The sequence below is a fragment of the Oncorhynchus keta genome, chromosome 35 (assembly GCF_023373465.1).
Source record: "Oncorhynchus keta strain PuntledgeMale-10-30-2019 chromosome 35, Oket_V2, whole genome shotgun sequence".
Lineage (NCBI taxonomy): Eukaryota > Metazoa > Chordata > Actinopteri > Salmoniformes > Salmonidae > Oncorhynchus > Oncorhynchus keta.
Genome location: NC_068455.1, coordinates 3176451 through 3200274, shown reverse-complemented (window position 1 = coordinate 3200274; position 23824 = coordinate 3176451). Strand labels below are relative to the sequence as shown.

At 43.9% G+C, this 23824-nt stretch overlaps 1 protein-coding gene and 4 long non-coding RNA genes across 5 annotated transcripts in view; 1 reads left to right on the top strand and 4 right to left on the bottom strand.

The window, feature by feature from the left end:
* Positions 1-2: 2 nt before the first annotated feature.
* The window catches only part of loxl3b (lysyl oxidase-like 3b), a 78894-nt gene continuing 55072 nt past the window's right edge, over positions 3-23824 (bottom strand). Inside the window, 8 exon segments of the mRNA XM_052495982.1 lie at positions 3-1202; positions 1394-1505; positions 2430-2566; positions 3864-3979; positions 11393-11636; positions 12707-12866; positions 14606-14761; positions 21743-21913. Of these exon segments, the coding sequence (XP_052351942.1) occupies positions 1129-1202; positions 1394-1505; positions 2430-2566; positions 3864-3979; positions 11393-11636; positions 12707-12866; positions 14606-14761; positions 21743-21913 (1170 nt within the window). The 3' untranslated portion in view covers positions 3-1128.
* Positions 1621-2377, top strand: LOC127915685 (uncharacterized). Its single transcript, XR_008091640.1, has 3 exons — positions 1621-1950; positions 1984-2115; positions 2149-2377. It is a non-coding gene; the product is annotated as an uncharacterized LOC127915685 (long non-coding RNA).
* On the bottom strand, positions 3058-3652 carry LOC127915684 (uncharacterized). The gene is made up of 3 exons (XR_008091639.1): positions 3524-3652; positions 3225-3457; positions 3058-3130 (listed from the first exon to the last, which is right to left on the bottom strand). It is a non-coding gene; the product is annotated as an uncharacterized LOC127915684 (long non-coding RNA).
* On the bottom strand, positions 4172-5366 carry LOC127915686 (uncharacterized). Its single transcript, XR_008091641.1, has 3 exons — positions 5334-5366; positions 4708-4761; positions 4172-4185 (listed from the first exon to the last, which is right to left on the bottom strand). It is a non-coding gene; the product is annotated as an uncharacterized LOC127915686 (long non-coding RNA).
* On the bottom strand, positions 5410-6314 carry LOC127915682 (uncharacterized). The gene is made up of 3 exons (XR_008091634.1): positions 6171-6314; positions 5874-5972; positions 5410-5495 (listed from the first exon to the last, which is right to left on the bottom strand). It is a non-coding gene; the product is annotated as an uncharacterized LOC127915682 (long non-coding RNA).

Sequence of the window (23824 nt, the reverse complement as noted above, 5' to 3'; positions counted from 1 at the left end):
ACTGGCTTCAAGGTCCAGATTTTAATTTGATCTAAATAGATCTTCACGTGTGAACTATGTGAGATGCTACAACATTGGATGGTTCGACTGATACCTCTTCTGTGACAGAATGTAGTATAATATACTCACGTTTGAACAAAAACAAAATCTGAACTAAGTTTGTTAAAAAATAAAATCTTAGAGCACTAAGTATTCAAGTATAATAACAAAAATACTGGCATATACCAACACATGACTCACTATATGACACAATGTAACATATACCAACACATGACTCACTATATGACACAATGTAACATATACCAACACATGATTCACTATATGACACAATGTAACATATACCAACACATGACTCACTATATGACACAATGTAACATATACCAACACATGATTCACTATATGACACAATGTAACATATACCAACACATGATTCACTATATGACACAATGTAACATATACCAACACATGACTCACTATATGACACAATGTAACATATACCAACACATGATTCACTATATGACACAATGTAACATATACCAACACATGATTCACTATATGACACAATGTAACATATACCAACACATGATTCACTATATGACACAATGTAACATATACCAACACATGATTCACTATATGACACAATGTAACATATACCAACACATGATTCACTATATGACACAATGTAACATATACCAACACATGATTCACTATATAACATGGCTCCTCCTGTCAAGGCCTGGATTCAATCTGACCCGCGGTAGAGCGAGCTGGACATTTTAAAGCTAATTTGAAGCCGACACACGGAGCGTTTTACCGTGAATGCGGTCTCTGCAAACGCAGGAAACAATACCTTTTATTAAAAATGTGCTATTGGTCGACAAAATGCGTTGGGATTGAATCCTGGTCTCAGCTCACTTGTTGACTGCTGCCCTGTGGAATGTTGCTTGTGATTTAACGATGTTGGTTGTGATTGGTTGGTTGGTTTGAGATATGATAATGAATTGGGTTTCTGGCAGGTGATTGGTTATCCCATTGTTGAACATGGTTAGACGCATCGGCCACCCCCTTTTTTTTGTTTGTTTGTTTGTACAATGGGGGTCTGATGAGATTGGTGTGTCGCTAGGCAGATTATGAGATCTGGTTGTTGAGCTGTCCTGGGTATTTCTCAAACTTCCTCTCTGCCTCCTCACTGAAGGCATCACCTGTAGGGGCGACCGACAGTCAGAGACAGAAAGCAGCGGAAGAGTCTGGAACAAACCAGGAAATGACACCATATTTTCTCTATAGGACCCTTATTCACATTGAATAAAACCTTATTCACACTGAATAAAACCTTATTCACACTGGTGACCATTCAATAAAACATGACACATCTCGGTGTACAGCTCCTCACCCATATGGCAGTTGTGAAGCCAGATCCGGTGGCCGTCGTACTTGCAGTTGCATTTCATGGCGTTGTTGGTGAAGTCACTCTCTGCCACTTCAAAGTTTGGATTGATCACAATCTGAAAGGTTTGAACGTCAAACACAAGAGGTAAATGATATGGAGTTCACGTTAAAAATGATTCTGTCACAGTGTGTCTGGAGGTACCGGCCCTTAAGGGCGCTCGGTGTCTGGAGGTACCGGCCCTTAAGGGCGCTCGGTGTCTGGAGGTACCGGCCCCTAAGGGCGCTCGGTGTCTGGAGGTACCGGCCCCTAAGGGCGCTCGGTGTCTGGAGGTACCGGCCCTTAAGGGCGCTCGGTGTCTGGAGGTACCGGCCCCTAAGGGCACTCGGTGTCTGGAGGTACCGGCCCCTAAGGGCGCTCGGGGTCTGGAGGTACCGGCCCTTAAGGGCGCTCGGTGTCTGGAGGTACCGGCCCTTAAGGGCGCTCGGTGTCTGGAGGTACCGGCCCTTAAGGGCGCTCGGTGTCTGGAGGTACCGGCCCCTAAGGGCGCTCGGTGTCTGGAGGTACCGGCCCTTAAGGGCGCTCGGTGTCTGGAGGTACCGGCCCCTAAGGGCGCTCGGTGTCTGGAGGTACCGGCCCCTAAGGGCGCTCGGTGTCTGGAGGTACCGGCCCCTAAGGGCGCTCGGTGTCTGGAGGTACCGGCCCCTAAGGGCGCTCGGTGTCTGGAGGTACCGGCCCTTAAGGGCGCTCGGTGTCTGGAGGTACCGGCCCCTAAGGGCGCTCGGTGTCTGGAGGTACCGGCCCTTAAGGGCGCTCGGTGAGTTTTCAAAAGGTCCATGAAAAAGCAATGTGGAAATAATAAATGCAGATAGAATAAATGCAGACAGAATAAATGCAGACAGAATTTCACACAGTTTGACAACTCAAATTTGTAGTTTGCCATATTTCAAAACTTCATGCAGTTACACATTTTGGAAGTTATGTGTCTGATTCGGGGCTTCCCGATGATTTTTTAAAAAGCCTCTTAAAAATGGTTGTTCACCTGTAGGATGTAGTTTCCGGGTTTGATGTCGGTGATGTCGATCCACTGGCAGTCGATGTCATGGCGATACAGGTCCCAACACCCCACGGTGATGCCCTGCTCTCCGAAGTTAGCACACTCATACCTCTTAGAGATACCTGGAGAACACAGATACACTCCTACCACTTAGAGAACACAGATACACTCCTACCTCTTAGAGAACACAGATACACTCCTACCTCTTAGAGATACCTGGAGAACACAGATACACTCCTACCACTTAGAGAACACAGATACACTCCTACCTCTTAGAGAACACAGATACACTCCTACCACTTAGAGATACCTGGAGAACACAGATACACTCCTACCACTTAGAGAACACAGATACACTCCTACCACTTAGAGATACCTGGAGAACACAGATACACTCCTACCACTTAGAGAACACAGATACACTCCTACCACTTAGAGATACCTGGAGAACACAGATACACTCCTACCACTTAGATACCTGGAGAACACAGATACACTCCTACCACTTAGAGAACACAGATACACTCCTACCACTTAGAGATACCTGGAGAACACAGATACACTCCTACCACTTAGAGATACCTGGAGAACACAGATACACCCCTACCTCTTGGAGAACACAGATACACTCCTACCTCTTAGAGATACCTGGAGAACATAGATACACTCCTACCACTTAGAGATACCTGGAGAACACAGATACACCCCTACCTCTTGGAGAACACAGATACACTCCTACTTCTTAGAGATACCTGGAGAACACAGATACACTCCTACCACTTAGAGAACACAGATACACTCCTACCACTTAGAGATACCTGGAGAACACAGATACACTCCTACCTCTTAGAGAACACAGATACACTCCTACCACTTAGAGATACCTGGAGAACACAGATACACCCCTACCTCTTGGAGAACACAGATACACTCCTACCTCTTAGAGATACCTGGAGAACATAGATACACTCCTACCACTTAGAGATACCTGGAGAACACAGATACACTCCTACCTCTTAGAGAACACAGATACACTCCTACCTCTTAGAGATACCTGGAGAACACAGATACACTCCTACCACTTAGAGAACACAGATACACTCCTACCTCTTAGAGAACACAGATACACTCCTAACTCTTAGAGATACCTGGAGAACACAGATACACTCCTACCTCTTAGAGATACCTAGAGAACACAGTTTTTTAACCAAAAATACTATATCCTCCAAAACCAGATACAAAATGTTTCACTTGGATTTGGATAAGATATCCCTAATCTTGACACCCCAAAATAGGCCATATTTGATTGGCTGGCCATCTAGGGAAGTCTGATCTGATTGGATGGCACGCCAATATAATCTGTTCTGATTGGGTGGACAGTAGTAGACTGTTTTGATTGGTTTGCCTCCCCAGACTCACCCTCGTGACACGCGGTGTCCTCTAGACAGAAGGAAGCCTTGTGTCCCTCAGCCACCTTGGTCCCGTTGGACGACAGCAGGTCGTAGTGGGTGAAGATGTCCATGCTGTGGTAGTGTCTGCATGGGGAGTGCAACAGTAGTGAAGAATTATTAAAAACTATTATACCAGTCATAAGGTACCTGTCATACCTGTTATACCTTTATACCTGTCTTACCTGTCATACCTGTCGTATCTGTCGGACCTGTCATACCTGTCGGACCTGTCATACCTGTCATATCTTTCATAACTGTCCTATCTATCATACCTATCATACCTGTTATACCTGTCATACATGTTATATCTGTCATACCTGTCGTATCTGTCGGACCTGTCATACCTGTCATACCTGTCATATCTTTCATAACTGTCCTATCTATCATACCTATCATACCTGTTATATCTGTCATACCTGTCATAACTGTTATACCTGTCATAACTGTTATACCTGTCATAACTGTTACACCTGTCATAACTGTTATACCTGTCATATCTGTTATACCTGTCATACCTGTCATAACTGTTATACCTGTCATATCTGTTATACCTGTCATAACTGTTATACCTGTCATAACTGTTATACCTGTCATAACTGTTATACCTGTCATATCTGTTATACCTGTCATACCTGTCATAACTGTTATACCTGTCATATCTGTTATACCTGTCATAACTGTTATACCTGTCATAACTGTTACACCTGTCATAACTGTTATACCTGTCATAACTGTTATACCTGTCATAACTGTTATACCTGTCATAACTGTTACACCTGTCATAACTGTTATACCTGTCATATCTGTCATACCTGTCATACCTGTTATACCTGTCATAACTGTTATACCTGTCATAACTGTTATACCTGTCATATCTGTTATACCTGTCATACCTGTCATACCTGTTATACCTGTCATAACTGTTATACCTGTCATAACTGTTACACCTGTCATAACTGTTATACCTGTCATATCTGTTATACCTGTCATACCTGTCATAACTGTTATACCTGTCATATCTGTTATACCTGTCATAACTGTTATACCTGTCATATCTGTTATACCTGTCATACCTGTTATACCTGTCATAATAATATAATAATAATAATATATGCCATTTAGCTGACGCTTTTATCCAAAGCGACTTACAGTCATGTGTGCATACATTCTACGTATGGGTGGTCCCGGGAATCGAACCCACTACCCTGGCGTTACAAGCGCCATGCTCTACCAACTGAGCCACAGAAGGACCACATAACTGTTATACCTGTCATAACTGTCATACCTGTCATACCTGTCATAACTGTTATACCTGTCATAACTGTCATACCTGTCATAACTGTTATACCTGTCATAACTGTTATACCTGTCATAACTGTTATACCTGTCATAACTGTTATACCTGTCATAACTGTTATACCTGTCATAACTGTTATACCTGTCATACCTGTTATACCTGTCATAACTGTTATACCTGTCATATCTGTTATACCTGTCATAACTGTTATACCTGTCATACCTGTCATAACTGTTATACCTGTCATAACTGTTATACCTGTCATAACTGTTATACCTGTCATAACTGTTATACCTGTCATACCTGTCATACCTGTTATACCTGTCATAACTGTTATACCTGTTATACCTGTCATAACTGTTATACCTGTCATACCTGTCATAACTGTCATAACTGTTATACCTGTTATACCTGTCATAACTGTTATACCTGTCATAACTGTTATACCTGTTATACCTGTCATAACTGTTATACCTGTCATAACTGTCATAACTGTTATACCTGTTATACCTGTCATAACTGTTATACCTGTCATAACTGTTATACCTGTTATACCTGTCATAACTGTTATACCTGTCATAACTGTTATACCTGTCATAACTGTTATACCTGTCATACCTGTCATAACTGTCATAACTGTTATACCTGTCATAACTGTTATACCTGTCATACCTGTCATACCTGTCATATCTGTCATAACTGTTATACCTGTCATAACTGTTATACCTGTCATACCTGTCATACCTGTCATAACTGTTATACCTGTCATACCTGTCATACCTGTTATACCTGTCATAACTGTTATACCTGTCATACCTGTTATACCTGTCATAACTGTTATACCTGTCATACCTGTCATACCTGTTATACCTGTCATACCTGTTATACCTGTCATACCTGTTATACCTGTCATACCTGTCATAACTGTCATACCTGTCATAACTGTTATACCTGTCATACCTGTCATACCTGTTATACCTGTCATAACTGTTATACCTGTCATACCTGTTATACCTGTCATACCTGTTATACCTGTCATACCTGTTATACCTGTCATACCTGTTATACCTGTTATACCTGTTATACCTGTCATACCTGTCATATCTGTCATACCTGTCATACCTGTTATACCTGTCATACCTGTTATAACTGTCATATCTGTCATACCTGTTATACCTGTCATACCTGTCATACCTGTTATACCTGTCATAACTGTTATACCTGTCATACCTGTTATACCTGTCATAACTGTTATATCTGTCATACCTGTCATACCTGTTATACCTGTCATAACTGTTATACCTGTTATACCTGTCATAACTGTTATATCTGTCATACCTGTCATACCTGTCATACCTGTTATACCTGTCATAACTGTTATACCTGTCATACCTGTCATAACTGTTATATCTGTCATACCTGTCATACCTGTTATACCTGTCATACCTGTCATACCTGTTATACCTGTCATAACTGTTATACCTGTCATATCTGTCATACCTGTCATAACTGTTATACCTGTCATACCTGTTATACTTGTTATACCTGTCATACCTGTCATATCTGTTATACCTGTCATATCTGTCATACCTGTCATACCTGTTATACTTGTTATACCTGTCATATCTGTCATACCTGTTATACCTGTCATACCTGTCATATCTGTTATACCTGTCATACCTGTTATACCTGTCATACCTTTCATATCTGTCATACCTGTTATACCTGTCATACCTGTCATATCTGTCATACCTGTTATACCTGTCATAACTGTCATACCTGTCATACCTGTCATAACTGTCATACCTGTCATACCTGTTATACCTGTCATAACTGTCATACCTGTCATACCTGTCATAACTGTCATACCTGTCATACCTGTCATAACTGTCATACCTGTCATACCTGTCAAATCTGTCATACCTGTCATACCTGTTATACCTGTCATAACTGTCATACCTGTCATACCTGTTATACCTGTCATAACTGTTATACCTGTCATAACTGTTATACCTGTCATAACTGTTATACCTGTCATACCTGTCATAACTGTTATACCTGTCATACCTGTCATACCTGTCATAACTGTTATACCTGTCATAACTGTTATACCTGTCATACCTGTTATACCTGTCATACCTGTCATATCTGTTATACCTGTCATACCTGTTATACCTGTCATACCTGTCATACCTGTCATACCTGTCATAACTGTTATACCTGTCATACCTGTTATACCTGTCATACCTGTCATATCTGTCATATCTGTCATACCTGTCATATCTGTCATACCTGTCATACCTGTCATACCTGTTATACCTGTCATACCTGTCATACCTGTCATACCTGTTATATCTGTCATACCTGTTATACCTGTCATACCTGTCATACCTGTTATACCTGTCATAACTGTCATACCTGTTATACCTGTCATACCTGTCATAACTGTTATACCTGTTATACCTGTCATACCGGTCATAACTGTCATATCTGTCATAATTATCTTAACTGTCATATCTAGTTTAATTTTTATTATTTTATTATTACCCCCTTACTGGTCCAGTCTGATAACTTCATTACCCCCCTTACTGGTCCAGTCTGATAACTTCATTACCCCCCTTACTGGTCCAGTCTGATAACTTCATTACCCCCCTTACTGGTCCAGTCTGATATCTAAAGGTGTAATAATGATGATACATAAGAAGCTCATTCACCATCCTGGGGGGCAATAAGACTGCTGTCTCATTTAGCCTTTTGAGTAGGGGGCAATAAGACGGTTGTCTCATTTAGCCTTTTGAGTAGGGGGCAATAAGACTGTTGTCTCATTTAGCCTTTTGAGTAGGGGGCAATAAGACAGTTGTCTCATTTAGCCTTTTGAGTAGGTGGCAATAAGACGGTTGTCTCATTTAGCCTTTTCAGTAGGGGGCAATAAGACTGTTGTCTCATTTAGCCTTTTGAGTAGGGGGCAATAAGACGGTTGTCTCATTTAGCCTTTTGAGTAGGGGGCAATAAGACAGTTGTCTCATTTAGCCTTTTGAGTAGGGGGGCAATAAGACGGTTGTCTCATTTAGCCTTTTTCAGTAGGGGGCAATAAGACGGTTGTCTCATTTAGCCTTTTGAGTAGGGGGCAATAAGACTGCTGTCTCATTTAGCCTTTTGAGTAGGGGGCAATAAGACTGCTGTCTCATTTAGCCTTTTGAGTAGGGGGCAATAAGACTGCTGTCTCATTTAGCCTTTTGAGTAGGGGGCAATAAGACTGCTGTCTCATTTAGCCTTTTGAGTAGGGGGCAATAAGACTGCTGTCTCATTTAGCCTTTTGAGTAGGGGGCAATAAGACTGCTGTCTCATTTAGCCTTTTGTCAATAAGACTGCTGTCTCATTTAGCCTTTTGAGTAGGGGGCAATAAGACTGCTGTCTCATTTAGCCTTTTGAGTAGGGGGCAATAAGACGGTTGTCTCATTTAGCCTTTTGAGTAGGGGGCAATAAGACTGTTGTCTCATTTAGCCTTTTGAGTAGGGGGCAATAAGACTGTTGTCTCATTTAGCCTTTTGAGTAGGGGGCAATAAGACTGCTGTCTCATTTAGCCTTTTGAGTAGGGGGCAATAAGACGGTTGTCTCATTTAGCCTTTTGAGTAGGGGGCAATAAGACTGTTGTCTCATTTAGCCTTTTGAGTAGGGGGCAATAAGACAGTTGTCTCATTTAGCCTTTTGAGTAGGGGGCAATAAGACTGCTGTCTCATTTAGCCTTTTGAGTAGGGGGTAATAAGACTGCTGTCTCATTTAGCCTTTTGAGTAGGGGGCAATAAGACTGTTGTCTCATTTAGCCTTTTGAGTAGGGGGCATAAGACTGCTGTCTCATTTAGCCTTTTGAGTAGGGGGCAATAAGACTGCTGTCTCATTTAGCCTTTTGAGTAGGGGGTAATAAGACTGCTGTCTCATTTAGCCTTTTGAGTAGGGGCAATAAGACGGTTGTCTCATTTAGCCTTTTGAGTAGGGGGCAATAAGACTGCTGTCTCATTTAGCCTTTTGAGTAGGGGGTAATAAGACTGCTGTCTCATTTAGCCTTTTGAGTAGGGGGCAATAAGACGGTTGTCTCATTTAGCCTTTTGAGTAGGGGGTAATAAGACTGCTGTCTCATTTAGCCTTTTGAGTAGGGGGCAATAAGACTGCTGTCTCATTTAGCCTTTTGAGTAGGGGGTAATAAGACTGCTGTCTCATTTAGCCTTTTGAGTAGGGGGCAATAAGACTGCTGTCTCATTTAGCCTTTTGAGTAGGGGGCAATAAGACTGCTGTCTCATTTAGCCTTTTGAGTAGGGGGCAATAAGACTGCTGTCTCATTTAGCCTTTTGAGTAGGGTGTAATAAGACTGCTGTCTCATTTAGCCTTTTGAGTAGGGGGTAATAAGACTGCTGTCTCATTTAGCCTTTTGAGTAGGGGGCAATAAGACTGCTGTCTCATTTAGCCTTTTGAGTAGGGGGCAATAAGACTGCTGTCTCATTTAGCCTTTTGAGTAGGGGGCAATAAGACTGCTGTCTCATTTAGCCTTTTGAGTAGGGGGCAATAAGACTGCTGTCTCATTTAGCCTTTTGAGTAGGGGGCAATAAGACTGCTGTCTCATTTAGCCTTTTGAGTAGGGGGCAATAAGACTGCTGTCTCATTTAGCCTTTTGAGTAGGGGGTAATAAGACTGCTGTCTCATTTAGCCTTTTGAGTAGGGGGTAATAAGACTGCTGTCTCATTTAGCCTTTTGAGTAGGGGGCAATAAGACTGCTGTCTCATTTAAAATGCTCTTTAAAGAGGTAGGGTTTCAGACATTTTCAGAAGATGGGCAGAGACTAGTGATGCTAACGGGTTAACTCATAACAGGTGGGTTGAATAATGAGAAAACAATACATTAGAAAATCCATAAATGTATCATTCTTGTGCAATTCATATCTACAGGCTACATTGAGGTTTTTATTTTCTGGCGTTAGAGCGTAGCCGAAGCCTAAAACGTTAGGGTCTTACTAGCGCACCAATTACACACTTAATGACAAATGCTTTTGGGAACTTGGCTAGAACTGAGGGGAAAAAAACAATGTCCGAGTTTAATTCAATAAGAGAAAAGCTGCAAAAAAGGAGAGAACAGTAGCCGACTGTTGGCGAAGTGGTAAAAGAGGACGATAGCAGTACCAGCGATGTTGTGATGCGATGTACAAATTGAACAGTTAAAAGACCAGTTAAAAGACCAGTTAAAAGACACTGATGCCCTTTGCAACCACGTACCTATGTGAGAGTGGATTCTCGGCCCTCACTAGCATGAAAACTAAATACAGGCACAGACTGTGTGTGGAGAATGATTTTAGACAGACTCTCTTCAATACAACTCAACATTGCAGAGTTGCATACATTCTACGTGGGTGGTCATCCTTTCAAACACACCCTTCTCATTAACCTGTGGTGAGTTATTCACTATTTCTGATTAAACAAATAAAGTTTTATATGTAAGATGGTGAATTAAAGAGCAAAATGATTATTATTATATTATTATTTGTGCCCTGGTCCTATAAGAGCTCTTTGTCACTTCCCACGAGTCGGGTTGTGACAAAAACTCACACTCATTCTGATGTTTAATAAATGTATCGTGTAGTGTGTGTGTGTGTGTGTGTGTGTGTGTGTGTGTGTGTGTGTGTGTGTGTGTGTGTGTGTGTGTGTGTGTGTGTGTGTGTGTGTGTGTGTGTGTGTGTGTGTGTGTGTGTGTGTGTGTGTGTGTGTGTGTGTGTGTGTGTGTGTGTGTGTGTGTGTGTGTGTGTGTGTGTGTGTGTGTGTGTGTGAGTGAGCTGACCCTGGTGCTAGAGGGGGTACAGCTGACCCTGGTGCTAGAGGGGGTACAGCTGACCCTGGTGATAGAGGGGGTACAGATGACCCTGGTGCTAGAGGGGGTACAGCTGACCCTGGTGCTAGAGGGGGTACAGCTGACCCTGGTGCTAGAGGGGGTACAGCTGACCCTGGTGCTAGAGGGGGTACAGCTGACCCTGGTGCTAGAGGGGGTACAGCTGACCCTGGTTCTAGAGGGGGTACAGCTGACCCTGGTGCTAGAGGGGGTACAGCTGACCCCGGTTCTAGAGGGGGTACGCAGCTGGAGGTTGAATGTTTGAAGGGGTACGGGACTATAGAACGTTTGGGAACCACAAATCTAGATGACTAGGTTGCCATAGTTACCCGTGACAGGCGTGCCAGACCCAGGAGTGGCGTCCAGCCTTGGGCCTGAAGTCGGCCCGTCCGATGTTGTGGATCTGAGAGGAGAACCGTAGCAGGCGGCGGTGTCCGTAGGGCCAGTTAGCACCAGCAGCAGACTTAGACAGACAGTTCTCCTCCGCTGCGCAGTACAACATGTGGAGCGGGCGGTCCTCAATGTACACGGACTGCTGGACCAGGGGAGCATTCAGGACCAGGTCAGACGCAGCTGGGAGGAGAGGAGGAGGAGAGGAGATGAGGGGAGAGGAGGGATGAAGAGGAGGAGAGGAGATGAGGGAAGAGGAGAGGGGGAGGAGAGGAGGAGAGGAGATGAGGGAAGAGGAGAGGGGGAAGAGAGGAGATAGGAAGAGGAGATGGGGAGGAGAGGAGGAAGAGGAGAGGAGACGAGGGATGAAGAGGAGATAGGAGGAGGAGGGGGAGGAGACGAGGGATGAAGAGGAGGAGAAGAGAGAAGAAGAGGGTAATAACAGTCAAATCGTCAACATGTAGTTTCCAGCTCAATTTTAGTTCCTTCCATGTCAGTTGATTACATTGTATAATAACAAACCAATACTATATCTGTATCAATGTATAGTAACAGACCAATACTATATCTGTATCAATGTATAGTAACAGACCAATACTATATCTGTATCAATGTATAATACCAGACCAATACTATATCTGTATCAATGTATAATAACAGACCAATACTATATCTGTATCAATGTATAGTAACAGACCAATACTATATCTGTATCAATACTAATACTATATCTGTATCAATGTATAATAACAGACCAATACTATATCTGTATCAATGTATAATAACAGACCAATACTATATCTGTATCAATGTATAATACCAGACCAATACTATATCTGTATCAATGTATAGTAACAGACCAATACTATATCTGTATCAATGTATAATACCAGACCAATACTATATCTGTATCAATGTATAATAACAGACCAATACTATATCTGTATCAATGTATAATACCAGACCAATACTATATCTGTATCAATGTATAATAACAGACCAATACTATATCTGTATCAATGTATAATACCAGACCAATACTATATCTGTATAAATGTATAATACCAGACCAATACTATATCTGTATCAATGTATAATACCAGACCAATACTATATCTAGCTCATACTGGTTGAGCATTCTGGTCACCCACTCTAGAATCGTAGGGTTTATTCATGTTTATGATTCTGTTACTAACGCTTACGATCGTGTCATAACACTGTTACGTTGTCCAATTATAAACAGCGTAACTCACTCTCTGAGCAGATGACGCCGGCAGAGAACTTAGCAGCTGTCTTCTGACAGCTGACGGTTTTGTGATGCTGACAGTGGCTCAGAGACATCTCGCTCCCTGTACACTTCACACCACTCATCACCATCTCTGTTACGTTACTGCTGTCCCAGTACCATGTTTCCTTAGAGATGGGGGCAGAGGGGGGCAGGATAAACAAAACAAACACACAAACAGAGCACAGCCATTAAGAGGTTCTGATTTATAAAGTGCTTTTGCCAGTAACTCAAAGTGCAATACACACATAGAAACAAATAAATCCAAAAGGGGTTCTTTAGGTGTCCCCACGGAAGAACCCTTCCTAATGACCGTTGTGGGTCCCAGTGAGAACCCGGTTTGACTTGAATGTAGAACCCTCTGTGAAAAGGGTTCTAATCTGCAACCGAAATGGATTCATCAATGGGTTCAACCATGGCGACAGATTCATCAATGGGTTCAACCATGGCAACAGATTCATCAATGGGTTCAACCATGGCGACAGATTCATCAATGGGTTCAACCATGGCAACAGATTCATCAATGGGTTCAACCATGGCGACAGATTCATCAATGGGTTCAACCATGGCAACAGATTCATCAATGGGTTCAACCATGGCGACAGATTCATCAATGGGTTCAACCATGGCGACAGATTCATCAATGGGTTCAACCATGGCGACAGATTCATCAATGGGTTCAACCATGGCAACAGATTCATCAATGGGTTCAACCATGGCAACAGATTCATCAATGGGTTCAACCATGGCAACAGATTCATCAATGGGTTCAACCATGGCGACAGATTCATCAATGGGTTCAACCATGGCGACAGATTCATCAATGGGTTCAACCATGGCGACAGATTCATCAATGGGTTCAACCATGGCAACAGATTCATCAATGGGTTCAACCATGGCGACAGATTCATCAATGGGTTCAACCATGGCGACAGATTCATCAATGGGTTCAACCATGGCAACAGATTCATCAATGGGTTCAACCATGGCAACAGATTCATCAATGGGTTCAACCATGGCGACAGCCAAAAGAGCCCTTTTATGTTCTACATCAAGGATGGGCAACTTTCGTCACCCCTTTTTTCCCCCCATCCCCCAACTAGCACACCTGACTCCAATAATCAACTAATTATGATCTTCAATTTAGAACGTGATTAGTTTAATCAGGGTTGGGAAAAACTGTGACAACACTCTGGCCCCCTAAGGACTGGAGTTGCCCATCCCCGTTCTAGATAAAACTTTTTTTTTGTTTTCTTGTGTACTGGGGAAACTCACCTCTTCCTCATCCAACTCATCCACCACCAATGTGTAGCACCCACCTGAGTGATGCAACTCATTTGTGCCAGAATGGTCACCACACATCAGCTAGCAAGTTGGAGAGGTGGAGGAGGAGTGATATACAGTATGTCAATTAGGTTAGCATTCATGCTAATTTATGGCAGATAAATGCATTTAAATTTGTGCACGATCAACAATTTATAAACAACTGATGAAATTGATTGCCCATCTCATCAATTTGCCTGTGAAAAGCCACTTGCTCAGCCTCTGACTAAAAGACACCTTACAACTATGATAAGGCAGTACAGTAGAATACCTTAACTCAGAGAACTATTGACTTTATTCTCTGTGCTTTAAAGAAAAGAGAAACCTGAACGCTGCTCTTGCTGGTAGCATAGCTTGATTAAAGAGCAGTGTGCCGGTTTCTCTTTTCTTGGACGTTATTACCTTCAACAAGATAACGCCGATGTGAGTCTCTGTCAGGTAAGACAACTACATATCCCTGTATGGTGATAAGGGAGTAGAATACTTTGGCTCGTAGGAATGAGCCGCGGTATTTACATTTCTTCTTCTCCCAGTGTTTACTCACAGTGATGGCATGCATGGAGTATCCCAGGCCTAGCTGTCTGCAGGCTACCATGGCCTCTTTAGTGGTCCAGCCTGCAGAGCACACTGTGCCCCACCGCGCCCCCACCTGAACCTCCACACGGCCCTCATAGTACGTCCTGCCTCCCACGATACGCACCTGCAGAAGGGCCCTAGGGGAAGTCAGTGATAGGCCACTTTCTGTGCATTTCCACTGGGGATTTACGTCTCAGACTTATCCCCTAGGAGACGTCAATCAGATGTCCTGTCTGTAGCCTGTTTGTGCTTCCTCTAATCCAGTGTTTCCCAACTCTGGTCCTCCAGTACCCCCAACACCCTGGTCCTCCAGTACCCCCAACACCCCGGTCCTCCAGTACCCCCAACACCCTGGTCCTCCAGTACCCCCAACACCCTGGTCCTCCAGTAACCCCAACACCCTGGTCCTCCAGTACCCCCAACACCCTGGTCCTCTAGTACCCCCAACACCCTGGTCCTCCAGTACCCCCAACACCCTGGTCCTCCAGTACCCCCAACACCCTGGTCCTCCAGTACCCCCAACACCCTGGTCCTCCAGTACCCCCAACACCCTGGTCCTCCAGTACCCCCAACACCCTGGTCCTCCAGTACCCCCCAACACTCTGGTCCTCCAGTACCCCCCAACACCCTGGTCCTCCAGTACCCCCAACACCCTGGTCCTCCAGTACCCCCCAACGCCCTGGTCCTCCAGTACCCCCCAACACCCTGGTCCTCCAGTACCCCCAACACCCTGGTCCTCCAGTACCCCCAACACCCTGGTCCTCCAGTACCCCCAACACCCTGGTCCTCCAGTACACCCAACACCCCTACACCCTGGTCCTCCAGTACCCCCCAACACCCCAACACCCTGGTCCTCCAGTAACCCCAACACCTTGGTCCTCCAGTACCCCCAACACCCTGGTCCTCCAGTACCCCCAACACCCTGGTCCTCCAGTAGCCCCAACACCCTGGTCCTCCAGTACCCCCAACACCCTGGTCCTCCAGTACCCCCAACACCCTGGTCCTCCAGTACCCCCAACACCCTGGTCCTCCAGTACCCCCCAACACCCCAACACCCTGGTCCTCCAGTACCCCCAACACCCCTACACCCTGGTCCTCCAGTACCCCCAACACCCTGGTCCTCCAGTACCCCCAACACCCTGGTCCTCCAGTAACCCCAACACCCTGGTCCTTCAGTACCCCCAACACCCTGGTCCTCCAGTAGCCCCCAACACCCTGGTCCTCCAGTAGCCCCCAACACCCTGGTCCTCCAGTACCCCCAACACCCCTACATCCTGGTCCTCCAGTAACCCCAACACCCTGGTCCTCCAGTACCCCCAACACCCCTACACCCTGGTCCTCCAGTACCCCCAACACCCTGGTCCTCCAGTACCCCCAACACCCTGGTCCTCCAGTACCCCCCACACCCTGGTCCTCCAGTACCCCCAAACACCCTGGTCCTCCAGTAGCCCCCAACACCCTGGTCCTCCAGTACCCCCAACACCCTGGTCCTCCAGTACCCCCACACCCTGGTCCTCCAGTACCCCCAAACACCCTGGTCCTCCAGTACCCCCAACACCCTGGTCCTCCAGTACCCCCAAACACCCTGGTCCTCCAGTACCCCCCAACACCCTGGTCCTCCAGTAACCCCAACACCCTGGTCCTCCAGTAGCCCCCAACACCCTGGTCCTCCAGTAGCCCGCAACACCCTGGTCCTCCAGTAACCCCAACACCCTGGTCATTCAGTACCCCCAACACCCTGGTCCTCCAGTAGCCCCCAACACCCTGGTCCTCCAGTAGCCCCCAACACCCTGGTCCTCCAGTACCCCCAACACCCTGGTCCTCCAGTAACCCCAACACCCTGGTCCTCCAGTACCCCCAACACCCCTACACCCTGGTCCTCCAGTACCCCCAACACCCTGGTCTTCCAGTACCCCCAACACCCGGGTCCTCCAGTACCCCCAACACCCTGGTCCTCTAGTACCCCCAACACCCTGGTCCTCCAGTACCCCCAACACCCTGGTCCTCCAGTAGCCCCCAACACCCCTACACCCTGGTCCTCCACAACACTGCACACGTATCAAATGTCAGTCCTTGAGGGCCCAGTGTCTCATAGAATAACATGTCAGTCCTTGAGGGCCCAGTGTCTCATAGAATAACATGTCAGTCCTTGAGGGCCCAGTGTCTCATAGAATAACATGTCAGTCCTTGAGGGCCCAGTGTCTCATAGAATAACATGTCAGTCCTTGAGGGCCCAGTGTCTCATAGAATAACATGTCAGTCCTTGAGGGCCCAGTGTCTCATAGAATAACATGTCAGTCCTTGAGGGCCCAGTGTCTCATAGAATAACATGCCAGTCCTTGAGGGCCCAGTGTCTCATAGAATAACATGTCCGTCCTTGAGGGCCCAGTGTCTCATAGAATAACATGTCAGTCCTTGAGGGCCCAGTGTCTCATAGAATAACATGTCAGTCCTTGAGGGCCCAGTGTCTCATAGAATAACATGTCAGTCCTTGAGGGCCCAGTGTCTCATAGAATAACATGTCCGTCCTTGAGGGCCCAGTGTCTCATAGAATAACATGTCCGTCCTTGAGGGCCCAGTGTCTCATAGAATAACATGTCAGTCCTTGAGGGCCCAGTGTCTCATAGAATAACATGTCAGTCCTTGAGGGCCCAGTGTCTCATAGAATAACATGTCCGTCCTTGAGGGCCCAGTGTCTCATAGAATAACATGTCCGTCCTTGAGGGCCCAGTGTCTCATAGAATAACATGTCAGTCCTTGAGGGCCCAGTGTCTCATAGAATAACATGCCAGTCCTTGAGGGCCCAGTGTCTCATAGAATAACATGTCCGTCCTTGAGGGCCCAGTGTCTCATAGAATAACATGTCCGTCCTTGAGGGCCAGGGGTTTGCTGATGCAGCTGCTGCTGTGGGATTAGTCCATAGACTCATAGAATAACATGTCAGAATGTTCATGTCAGGGTGAGTCATGGAGCGAGGGAGCCACATTGGTTCCTTCCTGGTGGGTAGGGAGAACCAATGAGGTGTCGCCACCTGGTATGTTATGGTTGGCTGTTGGCTCATCGCCCGTAGCAATGGGGTGGGGTTGGGGGATTTAGTATAAACCAGTGGTATTCAAACTTATCAAGTGAGGACCTCATTTTTCACCCGAGAATTTCTGGGGACCCAATTTTTTCTTATCTCCTATCAAAATTGAGTTAACAAATACATACATTTACTCAATAAAATTTTATTTTCAAATTATCTTTCTCAATATGGAATGGAGTTTGCCATATTGTCCCATAAAAAGATCTGTACTTTTAAAATTTGGCGACCGCACTGCAAATGACCCAGCGTGACCCCAACTCTGAATACCACTGGTCTATTGGTTAAGACAGTGAGAGGTCCGTGGACCATGTCTGATTCGTTACATTATCATGAGGGGATTCATGTCATATCATGATTGGTTGAGGGGATTCATGTAATATCATGATTGGTTGAGGGGATTCATGTATTATCATGATTGGTTGAGGGGATTCATGTATTATCATGATTGGTTGAGGGGATTCATGTATTATGATTGGTTGAGGGGATTCATGTAATATCTTGATTGGTTGAGGGGATTCATATATTATCATGATTGGTTGAGGGGATTCATGTATTATTATGATTGGTTGAGGGGATTCATGTATTATGATTGGTTGAGGGGATTCATGTATTATGATGATTGGTTGAGGGGATTCATGTATTATGATGATTGGTTGAGGGGATTCATGTAATATGATTGGTTGAGGGGATTCATGTATTATGATTGGTTGAGGGGATTCATGTATTATCATGATTGGTTGAGGGATTCATGTATTATGATTGGTTGAGGGGATTCATGTATTATGATTGGTTGAGGGGATTCATGTATTATCATGATTGGTTGAGGGGATTCATGTATTATGATTGGTTGAGGGGATTCATGTAATATCATGATTGGTTGAGGGGATTCATGTATTATGATGATTGGTTGAGGGGATTCATGTATTATGATTGGTTGAGGGGATTATGTATTATCATGATTGGTTGAGGGGATTCATGTATTATGATTGGTTGAGGGGATTCATGTATTATCATGATTGGTTGAGGGGATTCATGTATTATCATGATTGGTTGAGGAGTTTCATGTAATATCATGATTGGTTGAGGGGATTCATGTATTATCATGATTGGTTGAGGGGATTCATGTCATGATTGGTTGAGGGGATTCATGTATTATCATGATGGTTGAGGGGATTCATGTAATATCATGATTGGTTGAGGGGATTCATGTCATGATTGGTTGAGGGGATTCATGTATTATCATGATTGGTTGAGGGATTCATGTATTATGATTGGTTGAGGGGATTCATGTATTATCATGATTGGTTGAGGGATTCATGTATTATCATGATTGGTTGAGGGATTCATATATTATTATGATTGGTTGAGGGGATTCATGTATTATCATGATTGGTTGAGGGGATTCATGTATTATCATGATTGGTTGAGGGGATTCATGTATTATCATGATTGGTTGAGGGGATTCATGTATTATGATTGGTTGAGGGGATTCATGTAATATCTTGATTGGTTGAGGGGATTCATATATTATCATGATTGGTTGAGGGGATTCATATATTATTATGATTGGTTGAGGGGATTCATGTAATATCTTGATTGGTTGAGGGGATTCATGTATTATGATTGGTTGAGGGGATTCATATATTATGATTGGTTGAGGGGATTCATGTATTATGATGATTGGTTGAGGGGATTCATGTATTATCATGATTGGTTGAGGGGATTCATGTATTATCATGATTGGTTGAGGGGATTCATGTATTATCATGATTGGTTGAGGGGATTCATGTATTATTATGATTGGTTGAGGGGATTCATGTATTATCATGATTGGTTGAGGGGATTCATGTATTATGATTGGTTGAGGGGATTCCTGTATTATGATGATTGGTTGAGGGGATTCATGTATTATGATGATTGGTTGAGGGGATTCATGTAATATGATTGGTTGAGGGGATTCATGTATTATGATTGGTTGAGGGGATTCATGTATTATCATGATTGGTTGAGGGGATTCATGTATTATGATTGGTTGAGGGGATTCATGTATTATCATGATTGGTTGAGGGGATTCATGTATTATCATGATTGGTTGAGGATTCATGTAATATCATGATTGGTTGAGGGATTCATGTAATATCATGATTGGTTGAGGGGATTCATGTATTATGATGATTGGTTGAGGGGATTCATGTATTATGATTGGTTGAGGGGATTCGTGTATTATCATGATTGGTTGAGGGATTCATGTATTATGATTGGTTGAGGGGATTCATGTATTATCATGATTGGTTGAGGGGATTCATGTATTATCATGATTGGTTGAGGAGTTTCATGTAATATCATGATTGGTTGAGGGGATTCATGTATTATCATGATTGGTTGAGGGGATTCATGTATTATCATGATTGGTTGAGGGATTCATGTCATATCATGATTGGTTGAGGGATTCATGTATTATCATGATTGGTTGAGGGGATTCATGTATTATCATGATTGGTTGAGGGGATTCATGTATTATGTATGATTGGTTGAGGGATTCATGTAATATCATGATTGGTTGAGGGGATTCATGTCATGATTGGTTGAGGGGATTCATGTATTATTATGATTGGTTGAGGGGATTCATGTATTATTATGATTGGTTGAGGGATTCATGTATTATCATGATTGGTTGAGGGGATTCATGTATTATCATGATTGGTTGAGGGATTCATGTATTATCATGATTGGTTGAGGGGATTCATGTATTATGATTGGTTGAGGGGATTCATGTATTATTATGATTGGTTGAGGGGATTCATGTATTATCATGATTGGTTGAGGGATTCATGTATTATGATTGGTTGAGGGGATTCATGTATTATCATGATTGGTTGAGGGGATTCATGTATTATCATGATTGGTTGAGGGGATTCATGTATTATCATGATTGGTTGAGGGGATTCATGTATTATCATGATTGGTTGAGGAGATTCATATCATGATTGGTTGAGGGGATTCATGTATTATCATGATTGGTTGAGGAGATTCATATCATGATTGGTTGAGGAGATTCATATCATGATTGGTTGAGGGGATTCATGTATTATCATGATTGGTTGAGGGATTCATGTATTATCATGATTGGTTGAGAGATTCATATCATGATTGGTTGAGGGGATTCATGTATTATCATGATTGGTTGAGGAGATTCATATCATGATTGGTTGAGGGGATTCATGTATTATCATGATTGGTTGAGGAGATTCATATCATGATTGGTTGAGGGGATTCATGTATTATCATGATTGGTTGAGGGGATTCATGTATTATCTATGATTGGTTGAGGGGATTCATGTATTATGAGATTGGTTGAGGGATTCATATATTATTATGATTGGTTGAGGGGATTCATGTATTATCATGATTGGTTGAGGGGATTCTATGTATTATTATGATTGGTTGAGGGGATTCATGTATTATCATGATTGGTTGAGGGGATTCATGTATTATGATTGGTTCAGGAGATTCATGTCATATCATGATTGGTTGAGGAGATTCATATCATGATTGGTTGAGGGGATTCATGTATTATCTTGATTGGTTGAGGGATTCATGTATTATCATGATTGGTTGAGGGGATTCATGTATTATTATGATTGGTTGAGGGGATTCATGTATTATGATTGGTTGAGGGGATTCATATATTATGATTGGTTGAGGGGATTCATGTCATATTATGATTGGTTGAGGGGATTCATGTATTATCATGATTGGTTGAGGGGATTCATGTATTATCATGATTGGTTGAGGGGATTCATGTATTATTATGATTGGTTGAGGGGATTCATGTATTATCATGATTGGTTGAGGGGATTCATGTATTATCATGATTGGTTGAGGGGATGTACGTGTGTTCCATAGTTGCCATGGTAAGTGAGGTTGGAGATTCATGGTAATTATAGTCCACGGTTATAACCTGGTTTGAGCATATTATATTAGCAGTGGAAAAGCAGTTAGCTTGGCTAATAAACCTACTTGCAGGCCGTTGTTAGCGTAGCCTAGCCCCAGCTGTCTGCAGGCCACCATGGCCTCCTTGGTGCCCCAGGCCCCTCCACAGATCAGCCCCCAGCTCCTGGTCCCGTTAGCCTCTGTGCTCAGCACCTCCACCCGCCCCTCATACCGCGTACGGCCCCCTGTCAGGCGGATCTGTGGGGGGCAGACGGGTTAGGAAGCAGAGGGCGGGTGTGTACGAGTAGGAGTGCGAAGATGGGGGAAGTAAGGTCCGGCTGAATACAGGACATTTAGCCACACTCTTCGAAAAAAGGGTTCCAAAAGGGTTCTTCGTCTGTCCCCATAGGATAACCTTTTTGGTTCTAGGTAGAACCCTTTTGGGTTCCGTGTAGAACCCTCTGAGGTTCTAGATACAGTGCATTCGGAAAATATTCAGACCCCTTGATTTTTTTCCACATTTTGTTACGTTACAGCCTTATTCTAGAATAGATTCAATGGTTTCTTTCCCTCATCAATCAATAGCCCATAACAGGTTGTTTTTTCTCAAAATATACCATTTACATAAGTATTAAGACCCATTATTCTCGTCAGATTCTCTCAAGCTCTGTCAGGTTGGATGGGGAGCGTCGCTGCACAGCTATTTTCAGGTCTCTCCAGAGATGTTTGATCAGGGTTCAAGTCCGGGCTCTGGCTGGGCCACTCAAGGACATTCAGAGACTTATCCCGAAGCCACTCCTGGTTTTGTCTTGGCTGTGTGGTTAGGGTCGTTGTCCTGTTGGAAGGTGAACCTTTGTTTAGTCTTTGTTTTAGTATGGTCAGGGCGTGAGTTGGGTGGGTTGTCTATGTTCCTTTTTCTATGTTTTGGGATTTCTGTGTTTGGCCTGGTATGGTTCTCAATCAGAGGCAGCTGTTTATCGTTGACCCTGATTGAGAACCATACTTAGGTAGCCTGGTTTCACTTTTGAGTTGTGGGTGATTGTTTCCTGTGTCTGTGTCTGTACCATACGGGGCTGTTTCGATCTTCGTTTGTTCTTTCACGTTGTTATTTTGTATTTTTGTAGTGTTCAGTGTTATATATTAAAATGGACACTTACCACGCTGCACATTGGTCCGACCTCTCTTACTCCTCTCTTACTCCTCTCTTACTCCTCGTCAGAAGAAGAGGAGAATCGTTACACCAGTCTGAGGTCCTGAGAGCTGTCATGTCATATCATGATTGGTTGAGGGGATTCATGTATTATCATGATTGGTTGAGGGGATTCATGTCATATCATGATTGGTTGAGGGGATTAATGTATTATCATGATTGGTTGAGGGGATTGGTTGTATTTTTGTAGTGTGAAGAGGAGAATCGTTACACCAGTCTGAGGTCCTGAGAGCTCTGGAGCAGGTTTTCATCAAGGATCTCTCTGCATTTAGCTCTGTTATCTTTCTCTCAATCCTGACTAGTCTCCCAGTCCTTGACACTGCATAACATCCCCACAGCATGATGCTGCCACCACCATACTTCACCGTAGGGATGGAGCAAGGTTTCTTCCAGACGTGACGCTTGGCATTCAGGCCAAAGAGTTCAATCTTGGTTTCATCAAACCAGAGAATCTTGTTTCTCATGGTCTGAGAGTCCTTTAGGTGTCTTTTGGCAAACTACAAGCGAGCTGTCATGTGCCTTTTACTGAGGAGTGGCTTCCGTCTGGACACTCCACCATAAAGGCCTGAATGGTAGAGAGCTGCAGAGATGGTTGTCCTTCTGGAAGGTTCTCCCATCTCCACAGAGGAACTCTAGAGCTCTGTCAGAATGACTATCAGGTTCTTGGTCATCTCCCTGACCAAGGTCCTTCTCCCCTGATTGCTCAGTTTGGCCGGGCGGCCAGCTCTAGGAAGAGTCTTGGTGGTTCCAAACTTCTTCCATTTAAGAATGATGGAGGCCACTGGGTTATTGGGGACAATTTTTTGGTACCCTTCCTCAGATCTGTGCCTCGACACAATCCTGTCTCTGAGCTCTACGGACAATTCCTTCCACCTCATGGTTTGGTTTTTGGTCTGACCTGCACTGTCAACTGTGGGACCTTATATAGATATGTAGACAGGTGTGTGCCTTTCCAAATC